This window comes from Protopterus annectens, chromosome 7.part1, assembly GCF_019279795.1.
Source record: "Protopterus annectens isolate FY-2018-M chromosome 7.part1, PAN1.0, whole genome shotgun sequence".
NCBI classification, from domain to species: Eukaryota; Metazoa; Chordata; order Ceratodontiformes; family Protopteridae; genus Protopterus; species Protopterus annectens.
In genome coordinates, this window is record NC_056740.1 from 215465866 (window position 1) to 215488113 (window position 22248).

Here is a 22248-nt window from a genome sequence, read left to right on the forward strand (position 1 = left end):
CTAAGCTTGCAGTTTCATACAGTTTGGAACATTCAGGTTTTTTGTGGTCTTTTGGAGCTTTGTTTACTTATTTCTTGATTTACCAAGCAGTATGTTTCAAAAGGCAATTTCATTGCCATGATCTTGAAAAGGCAGTAGAATGTTGGAGTAAATAAAATATGTATTAATTCTGTGATAATTTAGCCTGTTCAGTATTTGTGGAAACCAGAGACTATTATTGCAAGCATTTGTAAAGTAGAGAATCACAGTAAAGAATCGGACACAGAACATCACAGGATGGCTCATACCGTGCTTCTCATCTGTGAGCAAGGGATCACCAGTTTACATGCCTGTATGTCTTTTAACGTGGAGGGAAAACAAAAACCCGGGGAAAGTTCAGCACGTCCACAAAAAGGATATGCAGACTCCATTCCTTGGTGGCTAATCATTGCACCTGTCTGCTGCCTGTAGGTAAAATGGACAAGGTAAAACAGAGGTAAAGCATGAAGTAGTACAGTTACTAAGGCAGAAACAAAGATGATGGTGTTAGTGAATGCTTTCCTGAAACAAAACTGTGTATCTGATGTCAGTTTTCATTTTATCCGTACATATGGGTTCAGATCCTGTCCCTCAGATCTGATTTGGCCATTGCAATAGCTGGTGGTAACTAAAACATTCTTGAGCACCCTTCCCTACCCATAATGCCTCTCTCTCCCAGTTCCCTCAGATCTTGTTTGCTTCGCTGAGATGTGGCCCTTCCAGTAGCTGTCAGGCAGTTAAGTAAGAAACTTTTCAGTCTTTATAAATTTTTCTCTCAGAGTAAAATTTATTTATTTATTTATTTTTATTTATTTTTTTAACATTTGTTTACCGGGAAAGTCTGACTTGGAGTGAAGCCAGATGTTCTTCGTGTTTCACTGTTGCAGTCATTACATTTGGGTAATTTGCTGGCAGGTTGTCCTCAGTTGGCCTGATTAACAAAGTCTTAGGTCCTGCGTCAGATGCTGTCCCTTCTTCCATGACGTCAGGTCATCAGGGCTGTAAAACATGCAGCCGACACCATTACATCAGTCTTTCTTGCCACTCGCTGCCCGAAGCAGAAGCAGTTCGCACGTGCTGGTTGGCCAACTCCTGAAATTTTCATTTTCGAGTTTCAGATCCGAAGTCTTCAACTAAAAAGCTAAGTACCCCATTGGGGAAACTTTGTCTTGCTCCTTCCCGATGTCAGTAAAAGTTAATAATTGCATTACTTGTGGGAAGCAAATATCTCATAAGGATTTTAATTTGTACTGTATTCCTTGCCTAGGCCCTGACCATGACATACCTTGCTGTCGGTTCTGTGCCTTATTTAATCAACACACTATTAAACATCGGCACATTTTTGTTTCTAAATATTTTGACTCACGCTTTAATTATCCAGAAATGTCATCGGTTAGCAGTCCGACTAACGGAATACCTAAAAAAAACGCAAAGAAAAAGAGACAGGCCATTGAGGTCCAAAACTGCTGACGACGCTTCTCCTAAGCCAGTTCGCCGGTACTCAGTGAGGTGCTTTCACAGCCCCTGAGATCTGCAAATTCTGATTTGCAGGCCTCTACTGAGACCCATTCGGAGTCCAGTATGCCGCGAGATGCTTCAATTATGGAACCCGCAGATGTCTCTACCTTGGATGGGTCCGGAGCTGCTGTGCAGGCACCGGCTTCTGAGGGTGTTTTCAGGCCTACAGATTTGTATATTAGACCGATGCCGTCTTCAAAACTAAGGCCAAAATCTCTAACTGTGTCTAAAAAACCAATGCCTAGGCCACATGTACAGGCCCCTATGCCTAAGAAACAAATTATCAGAACGGCTGAAGATTTAATTACTCTGTTCAGGGGTTGTCAACACCCCCCTTCTAAGAGGCCTAGGCAAGATATTGACTATGAATCTTCTGAACAGGATTCCCTTTCTTCTGATTCTTCTAATGAACAGGAATTGTCTATACCTACTTATTAGGACTCTGATGCAGAAGATTCCATTCCTTCTGCTTTTCCCCCTGAGGATTTTTCTTTTGGGGAAACGTTACATACCTTAAGGGAACATTTCCACTGGGAAAGTCAGGATTTTTCTGAATCTAAAGAGAGATTTAAGGATTTCCTTCTTCTTCCTCAGCATAGGCCTTTGGCTGTACCTCCTGTTCAAGATATTGTTGATGATGTTTTTTCTGAATCTAGTATGGCTCCTGATTCTCTGCTTCCGGCTCCTTGTAAGCCAGACAGAGACACTACAGGGTTCCTGACTCCCACAAATTCCTTTTCAAAAATCCTGTTGCGGATCCTGAAACCATTTCACACGGTCCCAAGGGCATTAAGGCTTCTACTGCTGAAAGTCCTACCCCTTCTGATAGAGATTCCAGGGCGCTGGATGAATGGGTTAAGAAGGTGTACACTTCTGCAACCTTGGCAATCAGGACTTTAAACTGTCAATTTCATATGCTAAAATATCAACAGCATATCATGGGACTGCTTAAACAGAAAATGATGTTAATTTCTGACTGTGTGGAAAATAAGGATTTACAGGATCTATTGCATTCAGCTGAACAAGTTGGAAAACATACTTTGCAATGCGGTTTTGATTCTTTGGAGGCCTCTTGCAGGGCTGCTGTAACTGGGTCTGTGCTAAGAAGGCATGCTTGGCTCAAAGAGCAAACTCTGCCTGATCATGTTAAAGCAAAATTGTTGGATGCTCCTTTACAACAGGACCGTCTCTTTAGTAATAATGCTGAAGAAGTTCTAAAAAAGATGGAATATAAAGCTAAATCTATGCAAACTGTGAAAGATTTCTTACAAGTGCAACCTCCAAGATTTAGTAGGCACTGGCCTACTAAGAACTAGTCCTTTCCAGTTCCTTCGAGAGCCACTCAAGTCAAACCCAGATATTCCAAAGGCACCAGGTTTCAGTCCCAAGGGACTTTCAGAACAAAACAATGGGGTGCCTCCTCTTCCAAATCTGGAACCAACAAGACACCTCCCTATGGTAAGCAGTCTCAATGACTTCCCTTTACACTTACCAAGCACTTACCTTTTAGCCGCCCCTCTGGGGGAGAAAACTGGCACTTCATGCAAGAAACTGGCAACTTATAACCCAGGACAAATAGGTTTTAAATGCAGTATCCCAGGGATACAGATTTAATTTCCATACATTGCCAATTCCAAACGGATGGCCAGACCTGCCCCCAAATCAGTGGGCAGTGGCCCAGAAACAAGTACTTTCCCTCATGAGCATGGGGGTGATTCAACTAGTACCAGAAGAGGAAAAGGGACAAGGTTTCTACTCAAGACTTTTCCTGGTACCCAGAAAAGACCAATCATGGTGTCCAATTCTGGACTTATCTATTTTAAACACCTTTCTGGACATCCCAAAATTCAAGATGCTGACTCTTCAACAGTTACTTCCTATGCTAGGCAAAGATGTCTGGTTGGCAACTCTAGATTTAAAAGAGGCTTACCTGCATATCCCAATCGAGTATCCCAAATTGAGAAACCCTCCCTGTGCTCCTGAATGCAGGCCCGATTGCTCTTTTCTGGAGGCAATCAGGAGTCATCTATCCCTGCATCTGAGAACCTGGCTGAACATAACAAATAAATGGGTGCAGAAGATAATATCCAGAGGATACTATTTACCCTTTTCCTGTCGACTGCCCCAAAGCAAAAAAAATTGCTCGATGTTCCACCCAGTCAAAGGGAGCAAGCAACTATTCATATACAAAAGCTGCTAGACAAGAGAGTCATCCAGGAAGTCCCGCCAGTACAGAGGGGATCTAGTACTTATTCAAGGTTCTTTTTGGTACAAAAAAAAGACGGGACTGGAGAACAATTTTGGATCTCAGCAGATTGGATAAATCAGTTCAGTGGAGCAAGTTTCAGATGATCACAGTTCAATCCATTCTTCAATTCTTGGAAAAGGACGATTGGATGTGCTTGATAGACCTTCAGGATGTGTACTACCATATAAAGGTGGACAGGCACTCAGTCATTTACACTTCTGGCTGGGAGCCAGTCGCTATCAGTTCAGAGTATTGCTGTTTGGTCTCAATACAGCCCCCAGTGTGTTCACCAAGTGTGTGGCAGTAGTAGCAACTCACTTGAGACAGCAAGGATTCTGGGTGTTTCCATACTTAGACGACTGGCTCATAACCTCCCCGACCAGGCACCTACTTCTAGAAGCAAAAGACATGGTTCTTCGAACTTGTTCCTTGTTGGGTATTACAATAAATTACAAAAAGTCACACCTAGATCCCTGTCAAGAATTGAACTTCATAGGAGCAAACATAAATACAGTTGAGATGGTGGCACGTTTCCTGTCATTAAGAGTGGAGACCATAAGAAATTAAGTCAGAAAGTTGCTACACAATTCAAGAGTATCTGCTCAAACAGTACTTTAGGCCTTAGGTTCTATAGCAGCAGCAATAATACTAGTTCCACTAGCGAGAGTCCACATGAGAGTTTTACAGTGGCTTCACGCAGTACAATGGTCTATCCTTCACCAACACATGTCGGTCCCCATAAGAATTACGAACACTTGCAAGAAGGATCTTTCATGGTGGATTCAATCAGATCAAGTTATACAAGGTCGCCCCTTTGTTCGCCTTCTCCCCATGGCCACAATGACTATGGACACTTCCCATATAGGGTGGGGGGTGGATATTGTTTGGGAGAAGCAGTCCAAGGTACATGGTCCACACAAGAGGCTAAGTTGCACATAAATGTCCTAGAAATGAGAGAGGTGCTACTAGGGTTACAAGCCTTTCAGAATGCTCTCCCTGTGGGGACACTTGCGATTCAGTTGGACAACGTGTCACTGGTCTGGTACATCAGCAAGCAAGGGGGAACCAACTCATACCTCTTAGGCAAGAGGTGCTCAGAGTGTGGGAATGGGCGATCTCATCCTGCCACTTCCTGGTAACAACGTACATTCTGGGAAAATCCAACGTGATAGCAGACAAGTTGAGCAGATCCACTATTATGCCTCACAAGTGGTCCCTCAATCAGAAAGTGGCAGAAAGTGTATTCCACAAGTGAGGCCAGCCTTGCTCTGACCTTTTTGCATCCCCTCTGAACAACAAATGCAGCAGCTACTTTGCCCTGATCCCCTCCAAGAGGGGAGTCCCCAAGGGATTCTGTCACTCACGATTGGCCTCCTGGTCTGCTGTATGCCTTTCCACCTGCTCCTTTGATCCCTATATTTCTTCAGAAAGTGAACAGGTTGAAGAGAGAAGTAATTCTCATTGCCCCATACTGGTCTTGTCATATCTGGTTTCCTTTTCTTTGGCCTCACCTACAGAAAAGGCTATGTATTCTGGACCCAATTCCAGAGCTCCTGTCACACCTGACAGGAATGCCTCATCCAAAGTCTCAAGCTGACAGCTTGGTATCGCCAGTTCCACTGATAGCCAGACAGCCTGTGCTCTCTTCCCTGGTTCGTCATATTCTCTTATCCTCCCATAAACCGTCTTCACAAAAGCTGTGCAACAGTAAGTGGAGGAGATTCATAAATTGGTCTCAACAAAACGATATAGACCCTTTTTTCAGCTCCCATCCACGCTATGCTAGAGTTTTTAGCACATCTTTTTTAATGAGGGGGCAGCTTATTTCACAATAAAAGTGCAGCTAGCTGCAATTTCTGATTTTCACATTGGATTTGATGGTTGCTTCCTCACTTCACATAAGCTATGCAAAGCATTCTTGAGAGGAACTCTCTTACTCAAGCCTGCTTATAAAGATCCTTCAACACCTTGAGACAGTGGTGGTCCATGGATGAGATTTGCACAGCAGTAGCCTGGGATACCCCTCATACTTTCATTACTCGTTACAAGCTGGATTTGAACTCTAGGGGTAGGCCCCCCTTTGGTTCAATGGTTATGAAGACTATTATTCCATAAGGCCACCCAGGGAAAAGGTAGCTGGGGACTGTGTCCCATGTATGAGGATGAAATGAAAATTAGCAACATCAGATAGAACAGTTATGTACTCACCATAATGTTCCATCTGTGTTGTTCATTTTCATTTTTTCCTCAACAACCCACCATCCTCCTAAGCCTTTTCTGTTTTTTTCCATACGCGAGTTGACTAACATTTTGATTATTGACTTAAATTTAATAATTTCCTATTACAAACGCCAGAAATGGTCTTACCCTTAACTAAGGTGTTTCTCTATTCTCTGTTGTTATTAACAGAAAGATCTGAGGGGATTGGGAAAGAAGTGTTATGGGTAGGGAAGGGTAGGGTGCTCAAGAGCTTTTTGGCTGCCACAAGCTATTGCAACAGCCGAGTTGGATCCGAGGGATCTGATCCAAACCCATATGTGAGGAAAAAATGAAAATGGGCAACACAGATTGAACATTATGGTGAGTATTTAACTATTTTATTACAGGTTGTGATGTCCCTCCTCTGGGCCAATAATCAAAGAGCTTCAATCCTCAACACTGACACCAGTGGGGAAAATTCACTTAGAACAAAAATGAATACACACAATATTTTCAGATGCAGCTCTCTGCATCAAGCACAATTTCCCTTAAGAGCAAACAGGGAACACACTCCAGTCCTGGGGATGGGTTTTCCTGTCCAGGCCCCAAGTAAGACTTCACCTTTCTTTGTGCAGAAATCAGTGCTCTGTGTCCCTCTTCCAAGTAGCTCTCTCACACACACACACACACACACACACACACACACACACACTTTGAGATTTGATTTTTACACATATCCTGTATCAAGCCTGGCTAACTGTCTCTAGAATGTGTAAATATCTGTTAACCAGTTTACTGTGTAATTTAATTTAATCCTGACTTGCGCTCAGGATTAACTCTAACCTATTTAACTTGTTTAACTTGCTTACTTATGTAATCTCTGTAAATAGTCTGTTTGTAATATGTAATGCTGGTATTATGTAATGCTGGTATTATGTAATGCTGTATCTGCTTACCCTTGGAGCTTTTCTCCCCGGGCCTCCGCTGAAAATGGACATGTATCCAGTCGGACTATCCCAGTCAACAAATGTAAAATGAAATAAATAAATAAAAAATAAAATTTTCACACACATACACACCTGGAAAAGACTGGTACAGATTTACCTGCTATACCACCTTCACCCAGTCTATAAGATTCGCTGCCACCAGCCAACTGCTTTAAGGCTGTTACCAGGGTACCACATTACTCTTAGTAAAATTAATACTTATACAGATGGCAGTGTTAACCAATTGGTAAGACTTTCAGGAGTGTAATGCCACAGTACCATTAAATAAATGCAAGTGCTGCCAAAGGTTAAAATATTTTCTAAAAGACCAGACACAATGAAAAGTTTAAATATATGTAATAAAAGTCAATAAGGTAATATAAGGTAATATTGAATATCTATTCACAGTAAACACCAGAGTATCAATTCACAGGAAATATAAAAACAACACAGATGGAAAGATTCAAACAGATACAGAAAAACAATATTTAAGTAGTCTGACTATATTTTCCTTACTGACTGAAGAATTACTGTTCCCTACTTACTTGCTAGAGCAAGGCAGGATGAAATGGATGAGTATCTTAGTTGTCATTTCCAGTAACAGAGCACTGAGTGTCCTCTGTCACATCCCTCACTAGTATTTAAATGCATTTTTAATGCTGGCTCAGAATGACATCATATCTGGTCACCCGATTCTGTGGATGTTTATCGTGTTTCACTGTTGCAGTCACCACTGTAGGGTTCTTCCTGCCGGCAGGCAGCCCTTGGTTGGCCAGAATCCCAAAGTCTGGGTCCGGCGTTGGCTGTGTACTCACCCTCCTTGACGTCAGAGCGCCAGGGGTACAAAGCTCCCAGCCGATGCCATGTTCTCCAGTCTTTCTTGCCGCGTGGTGGAAGCAGTTCGCAAGTGCCGGTCGGCTGACTCCTGTTATTTTTGGTGCTTCATTCTGAAGACATTCTTCTTTTCAAAGCTAAGTACCCCGTTAGGGAAACTTTTTTCTTGCTCCAGACCGATGTCAGAAAAAGTTAATAATTGTATTTCATGTGGGAAGCAAATACCTCATAAGGATTTTAACTCTTACTGCATTCATTGTCTAGGCCCTGACCACGACGCAGCTAGTTGTTGGTTTTGTGCTAGATTTAATCAACGTACTATTAAACGGAGATACGATTTTGCTTTTCATTACTTTGGGAGGCGATTTAATTATAACATGTCGGACACTCTTCCGACTACCGGAGTTCATAAAAGGCGCAAGGATAAGGATAGGCCTCCGAGGTCCAAATCAGATGACAGTTTACAATCAGAGCCAGCTGCTGGTTCAGCCGTCGTCAGTGAGGCACTTTCGCAGCCCCTGTTGTCGGCCATTACAGAACCGCTTGCCGAAACGGACTCCCACGAGGAGCCAAGTAGGCCTTCGAATACTCCAGGTGCAGGACCTTCGGATAATGCTCCCTCGGATGGGTCCGGAGCCACTGTGCAGGTACCGGCTTCCGAGGGTGTTTTCAGGCCTACGCAGCTTCAGGTAAAGGCAAAGGCAAACACAAAGGCAAAGACTCCTTCTAAAACAAAGACTCAAGCCCAGGCCTCCTCTGATCCGGGACCTAAATCTCAAAAACAAATGCTTAAAATGGCAGAGGACTTGATAACTATGATTAGGGGTTCACATCACCCTCTTGACAAAAGGCCAAGACAAGAATTGGATTATGAAACCTCTGATCAGGCATCTATCTCTTCATTGTCTTCCTCTGAACAGGATTATACTTTCCCTCCTTATGAGGATTCTGATGCTGAGGAATCCATTCCTTCAGCTTCTCCTCCTGAGGATTATTCTTTTGGGGAAACTTTACATGACATGAGGGAACATTTTCACTGGGAAGGGCAGGAGTACTCTGAACCTAAGAGAAGGCTTAGGGATTTCCTTCTTCTCCAGCACAGACCCCTGGCTATTCCTCATATTTTGGATATTGTGGATGATGTCTTTTCTGAGTCTAATTTAACTCCTGACTCCTTTCCTCCGGCCCCTGCTAAGCCTGATAGATATTACAGAGTCCCTGACTCCCGCCAGTTTCTTTATAAAAATCCTACTGCTGATCCAGAAACCATTTCTCAGGGTCCTAAGGGTGTTAAGGCCGCCACTGCTAAGAACCCTATTCCGTCAGATAAGGATTCTAGAGCTTTGGAGAGATGGGGCAAAAAAGTGTACACTTCTGCTACTTTATCTATTAGGGCTTTAAATTGTCAATTTCATATGTTGAAATATCAGCAATACCTTTTGTCTGTTATGAAACAAAAACTGGGTACCATTTCTGCATGTGCAGACAATAAGGAATTACATGATTTGATGCATGCTACTGAGCAGGTGGGAAAACATACTTTACTCTGTGGTTTTGATGCTTTGGAGGCCTCTTGCAGGGCGGCTGCCACTGGCACTGTCATTAGAAGGCATGCTTGGTTAAAGGAGCAACATTTGCCTGATCAAGTGAAAGCAAAGTTACTGGATGCTCCTGTTCAACATAATGTTTTGTTTGGGTCAGCTGAAGAGGTTATAAAGAAAATGCAGGATAAGGCAAAATCCATGCAAACGGTTAAGGATTTCTTACAAGTTCAGCCTCCTAGATTTAGCAGAAATTGGCCAGCTAAAAGTGGTCCTTTCCCAGCTCGGACAGGCCTCAGAGGGGTAGATATAGGCACCCCAGAGGGAGGGCCTAAGCGCAGACCTCTTATAGACCTAGACAGTGGAGTGCTTCCACCCCCAGGGGTGGAGAAGATAGGTCTCAACCTTACAGGAAACAGGCTCAATGACTCCCCCTGCATGGCTCCAGGAACCTCTCTCCTGGAAGCTCCTCTGGGAGGAAAACTTTCTCTTTTTCACCGAAATTGGACATAACCCAAGACAAGTGGGTTCTGGATGTAGTTTTAAGAGGTTACAAATTCCACTTTCACACCTTACCAAAACCAAACGGATGGCCAGACCTACCAAAAACTCAATGGGCAGAGGCATTAAAACAGGTGAGGTCCCTCATGGCTATGAGGGCCATAGAACTGGTTCCAAATTCAGAGATGGGACAAGGCTTTTATTCAAGACTCTTTCTAGTTCCCAGAAAGCAAAATACTTGGAGACCCATCCTGGATCTGCCAGTTTTAAACACTTTCCTGGATATACCAAAGTTCAAGATGCTTACTCTGCAGCAGCTCCTGCCAATGTTGAGCAACAATGCATGGATAGTGACATTGGATTTAAAGGAGGCTTATATACACATTCCTATCAGACAGGAGTGCAGAAGATACCTCAGGTTCAAGGCAGGCCTGAAACATTACCAATTTTCTGCGCTGCCCTTTGGCTTGTCTACTGCGCCCAGGGTCTTTACCAAGTGCCTGGCACCAGTAGTAGCTTACTGCAGACTCAAGGGAATTCAAATTTACCCTTATCTTGATGACTGCCTTATTCAAGCAGACAGCAAGGACATTTTACTCCAGCACCTGGAATTTGTTCAGAATCTACTCAAGTACCTGGGATTCACCGTGAACGTAAAAAAGTCAAATTTGACACCCACTCAACAGATAACTTTCCTGGGTGCTCTTTTAGACACAACAACCCAGATGGCATTCCTGACATCAGGAAAACAACTACAGCTGGCTTCAACTTTCAAAAGCCTGGCGTTAATGTCTCAGCTAACTGCAAGGAAATTCCTGCAGGCTTTGGGTTACATGGCTTCCTGCATCCTACTCATACCATATGCAAGACTGCATATGAAGAAGATACAATGGTACCTAAAAAGCGTATAGTCCCAGCATTGTCGCAGTCTGGAAACAGTGATTGCTGTTTTGCCTTGCCTGCAAAAGGAATTCCATTGGTGGGGCCATGGCATGTCTTCAAAACAAAGGGAAAGCCTTCAGTCTACCTCCAGCCTACCAAGTGATAACCACGGACACCTCGGATTATGCATGGGGAGCCCACTTGCAGGGGAAAGGCCTGCAAGGTTTTTGGACAGAGGATCAGAAACATCTACATATCAATTTAAAAGAGATGTTAGCTGTGCAGAATGCCCTCTTGGCTTTCAGGGATCCTTTACATCCAGGGAAGCTACTGATACGGACAGACAACACCACAGTTATGTGGTACATAAACAGGCAAGGGGGTTCACACTCCTACCCCCTTTGCAGACTAGCCATGACTCTATGGAACACAGCACTAGCTTGCAAAGTGGACCTACAAGCTCAATTCCTGCCAGGGAAACAAAACACTCTGGCAGACAGCCTGAGCAGGAACCTGTCAGACCCACACGAGTGGATGCTGGACACCCAAATATTCAAGTTGATTACAGAAGCCTGGGGCTGCCCGGACATAGATCTATTTGCATCTCCCCACAACTACCAGTTAACGACTATTTGCACAAGGACATATCACAAGCTAGCATCTAAAGTGGATGCGCTCTCATTCAGTTGGAGGAACCTCTCGGGGTATGCCTTTCCACCACTACCTCTTCTACCAAGGGTGTTATTAAAAATAAAACAGGACAAACAAAAGCTGATCTTACTAGCCCCAAATTGGCCTCGACAATTTTGGTACTCAACACTGATAAATCTATCCCAGGAACCTCCTTGGATTCTACCTCAGATTCCAAATCTTTTGTCTCAACATCAGGGCCAGGTCCTGCACTCTCATATCAAAACTCTCAGCCTGGCAGCCTGGCGTATTCAGGGCCTATGATTAATCTTACCCTTTCCAAACAGGTCATGGATGTTATCTTAGAAGCTAGACTGCCTAGCACTAGGAAATCTTATGAAGGTAAATGGAAGAGATTTTGCACCTGGATGCATGCTCAGGAATCTGATCCTCACATTCCAAATATTCCATCTATTCTACATTAATTTACAGATATATGTTGCATAAGGGTTTATCTTTTTCCTCCATAAAAATACATGCCTCGGCTATCTCTGCACATTATAATACAGATCCGCCAATTTTTTCACATCCACTTCTGAAACAGTATCTCAGAGGCGCAAAGAATTTAAGGCCCCCTAGGACACCACCCATTCCTGCCTGGGACCTCAATTATGTCCTGAAAAAACTTACTCTGCCTCCTTTTGAGCCTGCTGCCTCATCTGATATAAAGTATTTATCATGGAAGACTGTTATCCTACTGGCTTTAACTTCAGCCAGGAGAGTCTCGGAGTTACAGGCGCGCTCATGGCTGTGGAACCTTACATTATTTTTCATCAAGACAGGGTTTCTTTGAGGACTAATCCTACTTTCATGCCTAAAGTGGTTTCTAAAGTGGCTTTAAACCAAACTATTCCCCTGCCAACTTTTTTCCCTAATCCACAAAATAAGGGGGAGAGGATCTTGCATTCTTTGGACGTGCACAGGCAGCTTCGCTTTTACCTGGACAGAAACCAAGGATATCAGGAAAACAGAACAACTGTTTGTTTCTTATGCAGCAAATTCCCAAGGCAAAGCTATTTCAAAACAGACGATTTCTAAATGGATTGCTCATGGAATCAGATTTTGTTACTCTCATCATGGAAAGCAAATCCCAGGAAAAATTAGGACTCCCTCTACCAGAGCTGCTGCTACTTCAGCTGCCTTTCTCAGGGGAGTACCTACCAAAGATATTTTGGAAGCTGCAACTTGGAGTTCAGTGCATACTTTTTCTAAGCACTATAATCTCCCCCTTTATTCTAAGTTTAGGGCAGGCTTTGCTTCTGTAGTCTTGCAAGGCCTTCTAGCCACCCCTTCTACTCAATAACCACCACCACCCTTTATCTCAGCTTTGGGATTCTACCCTACAGTGATGACTGCAACAGTGAAACACGATGAACATAGTACAGTTGTGTACACTTACCATAAATGTAGATGTTCGAGTGTCTTCACTGTTGCAGTCCGGGTTACCCACCCTTCTGTCCCCTCTTATACTTTTATTGGTGTGATTCCCTACTTCACCCTTCTTCTGAGGTGTATTTGCTACAGGGTATGGGGTTTGTTGTATGTTACATTTTTGTTTTACTTTTAGCCTTCATTTTTGGGCATCTGACATCTGGGGCAAGAAAAACTGGAGAACATGGTGTCGGCTGGGAGCTTTGTACCCCTGGCGCTCTGACGTCAGGGAGGGTGAGTACACAGCCGACGCCTGACCCAGACTTTGGGATTCTGGCTGACCGAGGGCTGCCTGCCGGCAGGACGAACCCTACAGTGATGACTGCAACAGTGAAGACACTCGAACATCTACATTTGTGGTAAGTGTACACAACTGTACTTTCCCACACTACCCCCTCACTGGAAATTGAGCCAGGATGTAGCACAGATGTGCCAACACACACCCGGAACTCTGCTAATTATTATTGCAGCATCTGGCTACTGTAAAACAATTCCAACCTTTTCATCCCTCCTGTAGAGACTAACCAGCCATTCTGTGGCACCCTAGGGTAGCAATTAGTTCACCACAAAGGACAATAAGAGCAGGATCCTGGCCCAGACATTGAGTTTCTGGCTATATTCAGGACAGTGAGGTAAAATCTTTGTGGCCTAAACCAAGTCATTCAGTTTCAAGCTATTTTTCTTGACGTTATCTGAGATGAGCTTAACCCTTCCCTTCCAGTATCTTCTGTTAAAATATATACATTTCTTCAGTTATAACAGTACATTCTGATACAAGTGTATATTTATTTTCTGTCCAGCAGGACCCACTGTTGATATATTTTTAGTACAGCAACTTTACAAGAATGGTTTTAACACAAGGATCTGTACAAATCAGTTTGATATTCAAATGACATAAAATTCTTTACAAAACTCCAGCTAGTTTACACATGCACTGCCCTACTGTCTGTGGCATAGCTGGCAGTACCTCACATCATCACAGAGGTATTGAAAGAAATAATGTATTTCTATTTTCATGCACTTTAAACTTAATGTTTGAGCAGTTGTAGCTTCATAAGTACTTTTTCTGTTTTCTTTTTCTTAGAAATCTGTAGGTGATGGGGGATCCAGAAAATCATCTGGTTCTGGAAATTCAAGTAAAGGTGGAAACCAGCTGCGCTGTCCAAAGTGTGGTGACCCGTGTACACATGTGGAAACATTTGTTTGTAAGTTTAATTTTATTTGTAGCTATTAAAATTTGGAAACCTAATAAGTATTATATAGTTATGTAATTATTTCTCTGTTACTGTTTATTTCAATGCATTCCTTAATAATTTCTCTGGATTCGTTGATGTAGTTCTTTTTTGGTTTTCCAAGTCTTCTCCTGTTATTCTGTGATAGCCGCCAAAATAATTTTTGGTACAAGTCTGTATTTGTAGTTTGTTTTAAATTAATTTCATGGTCCTAAACTGCTCTAAGATGGCAGAAGTTAATGTCAAAAATTCAGACTATGGTCACTGCTCCTCTTCAATTTCTAACCCACGTGGTGTAGTTGTGGCTGTGGCGTTATATTTATATATGCTTACTTGTGGGGTAATTCTGTTAAATTGAACCCCCTTTTTATTGTGGAAATCACGTAATGTGGCGAAGGTAGAAATCGTATGTCTTGGTATTTGCATATACCTGTAATGGTATAAGTTGTATTAGAAATTTAACTTTTTTTCATGTATAGTTTATTTTAGAAGCTCTTCCCTTATGTAGACTGCTGAATGACCAAGTCATGGGAACACAGTCAACTGCTTTTTTAAATGTGTATTTTTGGTTGGTCGTAGTGCTGAGTTTACTAAGGCAAAGTGAAAATGAGGTCAGTTTCATAAGCACATGAAAATTATGCTAAAAAGTAAATTTAATGTGCAGCTGCATTCAGAAAGTCATGTACTACTTTGTGGGATCTTCTTTTCCTATACCTGAACTTCTGAAGCAGGACCCATTTAGGCTTTTCACTGACATATTTTTGAAAAAGCTTTACATCAAAAAGCTGTTTCCGTTTCTCTCTTTCATTCTTTCTCCATATTTCTTTATATAATTGTGTATTAAATCTCACACACTAAAATTGCAAGGGGCCAGAAAACTCTTGCTAGTTGGTAGAAACACCTATCAACTCACAAAAAATCCAACACTCTGCAGCGATGCAGTCTAAACTTTTAACAGCAGGAAAAAGTGTTGCTAGGCTGGTTCCACTGAAAGCTTCATCAGTATCTAAAGAAATACAAAAGCTACTTTTTTATATATATACAGAAATATTAATTATATGATCAATTAACTACCTCCGTAGCCAACATAAATGGTCAAAGTAAAAAAAAAGAAAGAAAGGAGTATAATGTGTGATTGAATCATGTAACACTACTAAAATAAGTATGCATGGGACATTTGCCTTATCAAAAGAACTAAATCATCTGTACAAACCATGAAAAATCCTACTAGACATGGCAAAAGAGAATCCCTCTTTGCCACCAGAAAGGCTTAGCTCAACAGATGGACTTTAACCATTCCCTTCAATTGTGCAACAGAAGTCTTTTCTTTTTCAAGCTTGCAAATATAGCATGAATTTTAGGTTGTTAGTGTTCAAAAAGCACAGTGGTATTGTAACAGAGATGTCACATAATTTTTTTTTCTCTTGCTTCACACTTGAGGGAAGAGACAGATTTGTTAAGTGGCATTTCATATATTATTCACTGATCTGGTAAGAGTGGATCTATTCTCTTTAAGTCATGGAACTGTGGCTTTAGGCTTTAGAAAACCAACAGAAGATAAAAAACGTAAAATCTGATGTTATCCTAGTCACCATTCATCACGTATGAGCCTAGGATCCTAGCCGGCACACTTAGACAACAGCTTAGCTCAAGCTCCTCCCCTCTCATAATGCTCTGCTGCATTCAAACCCCTTAGATTTCATTTGCTGTGCTTGAAGACAGATGCAGATTGCTCAGCTCCTCCAATGTAGACAAAGTATGTTAGTTTTCTTTGGGGTTTCTTTCTTATCTCGGTCCTTTACCTGTTGACTATCACTTACTCCTGGAACTATCTTTCCCTCGGTCCGGTCGCATTTTCTAGCCTTCAGGAAGCCCCCTAAGCTAACCCTAACTACGCGTGGCTCCTCAGAACATCGCTCCTACCTGACAACAACCAAAGCATCTACCCTATTCTCAGTGATAGACCAAAAAAGGTTGTGCTTACTCGAACCTGGGATTTTATTTCTGTTACTTAAGTGATAAAACATCCCTCCAAAGTGCTTCTTTACTGTAAGCACTGGCAGTCGTTTCACTCACCTAGTGCTGGCTCTAAGACCTTGAGAACTCTGGGCGGTGTATGCTGACGTCAGAAAGTTTTCAAAGACTCCACCTGGCTTACCGCGAAACTTGACTATCACTTACTCCTGGAACTATCTTTCCCTCGGTCCGGTCGCATTTTCTAGCCTTCAGGAAGCCCCCTAAGCTAACCCTAACTACGCGTGGCTCCTCAGAACATCGCTCCTACCTGACAACAACCAAAGCATCTACCCTATTCTCAGTGATAGACCAAAAAAGGTTGTGCTTACTCGAACCTGGGATTTTATTTCTGTTACTTAAGTGATAAAACATCCCTCCAAAGTGCTTCTTTACTGTAAGCACTGGCAGTCGTTCACTCACCTAGTGCTGGCTCTAAGACCTTGAGAACTCTGGGCGGTGTATGCTGACGTCAGAAAGTTTTCAAAGACTCCACCTGGCTTACCGCGAAACTTGACTATCACTTACTCCTGGAACTATCTTTCCCTCGGTCCGGTCGCATTTTCTAGCCTTCAGGTAATTTGGAATCCGTGAAAGAAGTCTAATCTGTGGTCGTTCTCTTCTAAAGCAAATTGCTCTGCAACTATTTTTGTCAGTGACTCCTTTTTTATTCCTGGGTACTCCATCACAATTATTTGCTTGCATGTGTATTTAGCGAGTATCTGGCGTTGTTTTACTAAAGCCAGATAGCGCCGCTAATGTGTTTGTACTGGCTCTATATTGTATTATCCGGCTTCCATTACAGCCAGAGATCCTACGCAGTTTTGTTTTACTTTCATTGTCAGTATGCATGTGTGGTTAGCGCATATCCGGCGTTGTTTTACTAAACCCAGATAGCGCCTCTAAAGTGTTTGTACTGGCTCTATATTGTATTGTATTGTATTATCCGGCTTCCATTACAGCCAGAGAACCTACGCAGATTTGTTTTGTTTTATTATCAATGCCAGTATTTTGTAGTGGTCTGTCTGCCTGCTTTACCAAACTTATCTGATCCATCCACCAAGTCTAGCACGTGCTTCCATCATATAACTAGCGTCCTTCTCCCAAACCCAGATAGTGACTTGGGTGATAGAAGTTTAAGGCAACATAGCGATGTTCTTCGTTCCACATTGCTGCAGTCCTTACTATTGGGTAGTCCGCTGTCCAGTCGGCCCGAATACCAGAGTATATGGCTGACGTCGGTCAGGGCGCATTAGACTGACGTCAGTACGTCAGGGTACTAATGCGCATGACCGGCGCCATATCCTCAGTCTTTTGCCGCATGGTCCGATGCAGAAGCAGTTTTGCGAGTGCAGGTTGGCGTTCTGAAATATTTCCGAAACCGGAGTTTCAGACCGAATCAGAGTTGGCTAAGTACCCGTGGGGAACATTTTGGTTTTTCTTGCCTCAGTATTTAACCGGATGTCAGAAAAAGTGAATAACTGTATTTCTTGTGGGAAACAGATACCTCATAGGGATTACCATACCTTGTGTATACCTTGTTTAGGGCCTGAGCACGACGTTGTTGGATGCCGCTCTTGTGCTAGGTTTAACAAATGCACTATTAAGAGGAGGTTAGATAGACTGTGCCAGGTTAGTGTTTGGGAAGCGTTGCAATTATAAAATGCCGTCGGATGCTCCGACGCCCGCTTCCAAGAAGCGCAAGGACAAAACAGCGAAGCCTAGGGTTGATGAACCGGCAGTCCCGGACGTCGGTTCTTTAGAAGGCTCAGTGGAGCCAGAGGTTTTGCCAGGAGTTTCTATGGAGTCTCAGGCAGAAACTTTACTGTTACAGGATGTGCCTTCTCAGGAGGTAGGCCAGGCTGAGGGGCTTCTCAGGTAACTGTTCTTCCCTCTCTTCCCAAGGTAGTTAGAGCCTCTCCTGCTGTTGCCAAAACTTCTTTGAGAGGTAGGCCAAGTTCAGCTTCAGTGGGGGCTTCACCTAGCATTTCGGGTTCTGTACCTAAGAAACATATGCTTAAAATGGCAGAAGATTTGATTACTATGATTAGAGGTTCTATGCCCCTTCCTGATAAGAGGCCTAGGGTGGAACCGGAGTTTGATAGTTTTGAACAGTGTTCAGAGGCTTCTGAGTCTTCTGCGGAAGATTTGCAGGAGTATCCTCCTTATTCTGATTCTGATGTGGATGATTCCACTCCTACAGCTTCTCCTCCTGAGGATTTCTCATTTTCAGAGACTCTGCATTCCATGAGGGAGCACTTTAAATGGGAAGGCCAGGATTACTCTGATTCCAGGAAAAGGCTTAGGGAATTCTTGTTTTTACCCCAGCATAGGCCCTTAGCTATACCTCCTGTGTTGAATGTGGTGGAAGATGTTTTTGCAGAGGCTTCCCTGAACCTGACTCTTTGCCTCCTGCTCCTGTTAAACCTGATAGGTACTATAGGGTGCCCGAAGCTCATAAGTATTTGTTTAAGAGTCCTAGGGCGGACCCAGAAACTGTTTCTCAGGGGCCTAAAGGTGTTAAGGCCTCTGTGGTTAAAAATCCTGTTCCCACTGATAAGGAGGCAAGGGCTTTGGATAGGTGGGGAAAGAAAGTGTATACTTCTTCCACTCTAGCCATGAGAGCGTTGAATTGTCAGTTTCACATGCTAAAATATCAAAATTATCTCCTTTCACAATTGAAATCTAAGGTGGATGCTTTGGCGGAAGGTATTGAGTGTAAAGAGTTGCTGGATTTGGTTCATGTGTCTGAACAAGTGGGTAAGCATTCTTTGCAATGTGGTTTTGATGCTGTACAGGCCTCCTCGAGGGTGGCTGCCACTAGTTCTGTTCTTCGCAGGCATGCCTGGTTGAGGGATCAGACTTTAGCTGAGCATGTTAAGACAAGGATTTTGGATGCTCCTTTACAGTCTGATGTGTTGTTTGGTTCGCCTGTGGAAGCAGTTTTAAAGAAAATGGAGGACAAAGCTAAGTCTATGCAAACTGTTAAAGATTTTTGCAGGTGCAGCCACCAAGTTTAGTAGAAATTGGCCTGCTAAGGGGTGGACATATCCTGCTTATGATTCCCAGTCTAGGGGTAGGTCTAGACGTGGTAGGGGCAGAGCTCAAGGTTCTTTTAGGCCTAGAACAGGGAGTTCACCTGCTCAGACTTCTGGTGAGGGCAGGGGTCAGTCCTTTCGTAAACAGACCCAATGACCTGCCTTTTCAGCTGCCAGTAGATTCTCGTCTGGCAGCTCCTTTGGGAGGAAGACTGTCTCTTTCCAAAGAAAATTGGGATTTAATTACTCAAGACAGATGGGTGTTGGATATCATTCACCACGGTTACAGGTTTTATTTCCATACATTGCCGCCTTTCAAAGGCATGCCAGACGTTCCTCCTCCACAAAGAAAAGAGGCTCACAAGCAAATTTCTCAGTTACTCCAGATGGGGGCCATTCAGCCAGTCCCTGTATCAGAAAGGGGCCTAGGATTTTATTCTCGCCTGTTCCTAGTACCAAAGAAGGGGAACACGTGGAGACCAATTTTGGATTTATCTCTCCTCAACACTTATCTGGACATTCCCAAGTTCAAGATGTTGACGTTACAACAGCTTTTACCTCTGCTGGGCAAAGATCACTGGATGGTAACTTTAGATCTCAAGGAAGCTTACCTTCATGTGCCTATAAGGCTAAGTTGCAGGAAGTATCTGCGGTTTCGAGCTGGAAATTCTCATTATCAGTTCTCTGCATTGCCCTTTGGCTTATCTACTGCCCAGAGTATTCACAAAGGTTCTGGCTCCAGTGATAGCTTACTTCAGGCTACAAGGAATTCAAATCTATCCTTACTTGGACGACTGCCTGATTCTGGCTCAAGAAAAGGAAGACCTTCTACAGCATCTGGAATATGTTATAGCAGTGCTAAGATGCCTAGGGTATTCTGTGAACGAAATAAAGTCCAGTCTAGTACCCTCTCAAGACGTGCTTTCTGGGTGTGAGACTGAATACAGCAGCCCAGATGGCCTTTTAACCCCGGACAAACAAAAGAGTCTATCACTTTACTTCCATCAACTATCTCATCAGTCCGTGCTGACTGCAAGGACAGTCCTTCAAGCATTAGGGTTCATGGCATCTTGTATTCTGGTGCTTCCCAATGCCAAACTGCATATGAGGAAGCTACAATGGTATCTCAAAATGTATGGACACAGCACTGCCAGGATTTGGACACTGTCATTCAAATAATACCTTGCCTTCAAAAAGAATTTTTGTGGTGGGCTCAGGAATGTCACCTAAACAAGGGACTCTCTGTGACCCGCCAGAGGCGAGTCAGATTTTAACGACAGATGCCTCGGACATTGCTTGGGAGCTCATCTAAATGGAAAGTGGATACAAGACAAGTGGCCTGCCAGACTACAGCATCTACATATCAACATGAAGGAGATGTTAGCAGTCCAGTTTGCATTAATGGCTTTCAAGGAGTTACTTCTTCCAGGGCAGGTGTTGATTCTAACAGACAACACAACTGTCATGTGGTACATCAACAAGCAAGGGGAACACATTCTTATCCTCTATGCAGGCAAGCAATGATTTTATGGGAGACTGCGCTAAGCTTGCAATTAACTCTTCAGGCAAGGTTTCTGCCAGGAGCACAGAACTCCTTAGCAGATGTGTTAAGCAGACGAATCATGGATCCCCACGAGTGGAAACTGGATCTTCATGTATTTCAGAAATTGACAGTGTCATGGGGAACTCCAGACATAGATCTGTTCGCTTCTCCACTAAACCACCAGCTGCCAAAGTTTTGCACAAAGGAGTTTCATCACACAGCTTGGAAAGTGGATGCTCTGTCTTTCAGTTGGAAAAACCTTCATGTGTATGCCTTTCCACCTCTGCCTCTTCTTCCAAAGGTGCTATTAAAAGTCAGACAAGACAAGCCAAGGATGATTTTGATAGCTCCAGATTGGCCTCGCAACACTGGTACCCACTACTAAGGAGTCTGGTAAGGAAGCCTCCATGGCCTTTACCTTTGATTCCTCATCTGTTATCTCAGAAGGACGGTCATCTGCTCAATGTCAAGCTTCACTCTCTTCATCTAACAGCCTGGCATATTCTGTGTTGAAACACAGCAGGTCTCAACTTCCTCAACAAGTTTTAAATGTGATTATGGAAGCTAGAAGACCTAGTACAAGGAAAGTGTACGCAGAAAAATGGAAGAGATTTTTATTTTGGAGTACAGCAAAGAATTTGGAGATTTCTGAGCCTAATTTGAGTGTGGCTCTTCAATATCTTACTGAGTTATTGGACAAAGGTTTGTCCTTCTCTTCCATTAAGATTCATGCTGCAGCAATTTCAGCTCACTATGATTGTGACCCACCATTGTTTTCGCATCCTTTGTTGAAGCAGTTTCTTAGAGGGGCAAAGAATATAAGACCCCCACGTAGAGCTCCTACTCCTGCTTGGGATCTCAGTTTTGTGTTGGAAAAACTTACTCTACAACCTTTTGAGCCTGCGGCTACTGCTGAATTGAAATACTTGTCATGGAAGACTGCTTTTCTGTTGGCTATTACTTCTGCAAGAAGGGTGTCTGAGTTGCAGGCCCTTATGGCAGTAGAGCCCTTTTGATTTTCCATAAGGATAGGGTATCATTACGTACTAATCCTTCCTTTATGCCTAAGGTGGTTTCTAGTGTGGCTTTAAACCAAACTATTCATTTGCCTACTTTTTATGCAGACCTCAAAATAAAGGGGAAAAGATTTTGCACACTTTAGATCTACACAGGCAATTGCGTTATTATTTAAGCAGGACTAAGGATTTTAGGCAGTCTCAGCAGTTGTTTGTTTCTTTTGCTTTGAGTTCAGGGCAAGCCTGTGTCAAAACAAACTATTTCTAGGTGGATTGGGTTTTGCATTGCATTTTGTTATTCCCATCATGGCAAGGAGATTCCAGCTGGGATTAGGCCTCATTCCACTAGGGCTACTGCCACTTCAACAGCATTTCTAAGGGGGGTGGCAACTAAGGATATTTTGGAGGCAGCTACTTGGAGTTCAGTGCATACTTTCTCTAAGCATTATCACCTTCCTATCTACTCTAAGTCTAGGGCTGGTTTTGCCACAGCTGTTTTGCAAGGCATGTTGTCAGCTCCTACTTCTTTATGATTTGCCAGCCTCCCTTACCTCTGCT

General features: G+C 43.1%; 1 protein-coding gene across 2 annotated transcripts in view; it reads left to right on the top strand.

The window, feature by feature from the left end:
• The window catches only part of CLPX (caseinolytic mitochondrial matrix peptidase chaperone subunit X), a 1745917-nt gene that overhangs the window by 365540 nt on the left and 1358129 nt on the right, over nucleotides 1-22248 (top strand). For both annotated transcript variants that reach the window (XM_044078662.1, XM_044078663.1), the window contains exon 3: nucleotides 13933-14053. In XM_044078662.1, coding sequence (XP_043934597.1) covers nucleotides 13933-14053 — 121 coding nt within the window. The remainder of the gene's footprint in view (nucleotides 1-13932; nucleotides 14054-22248) is intronic.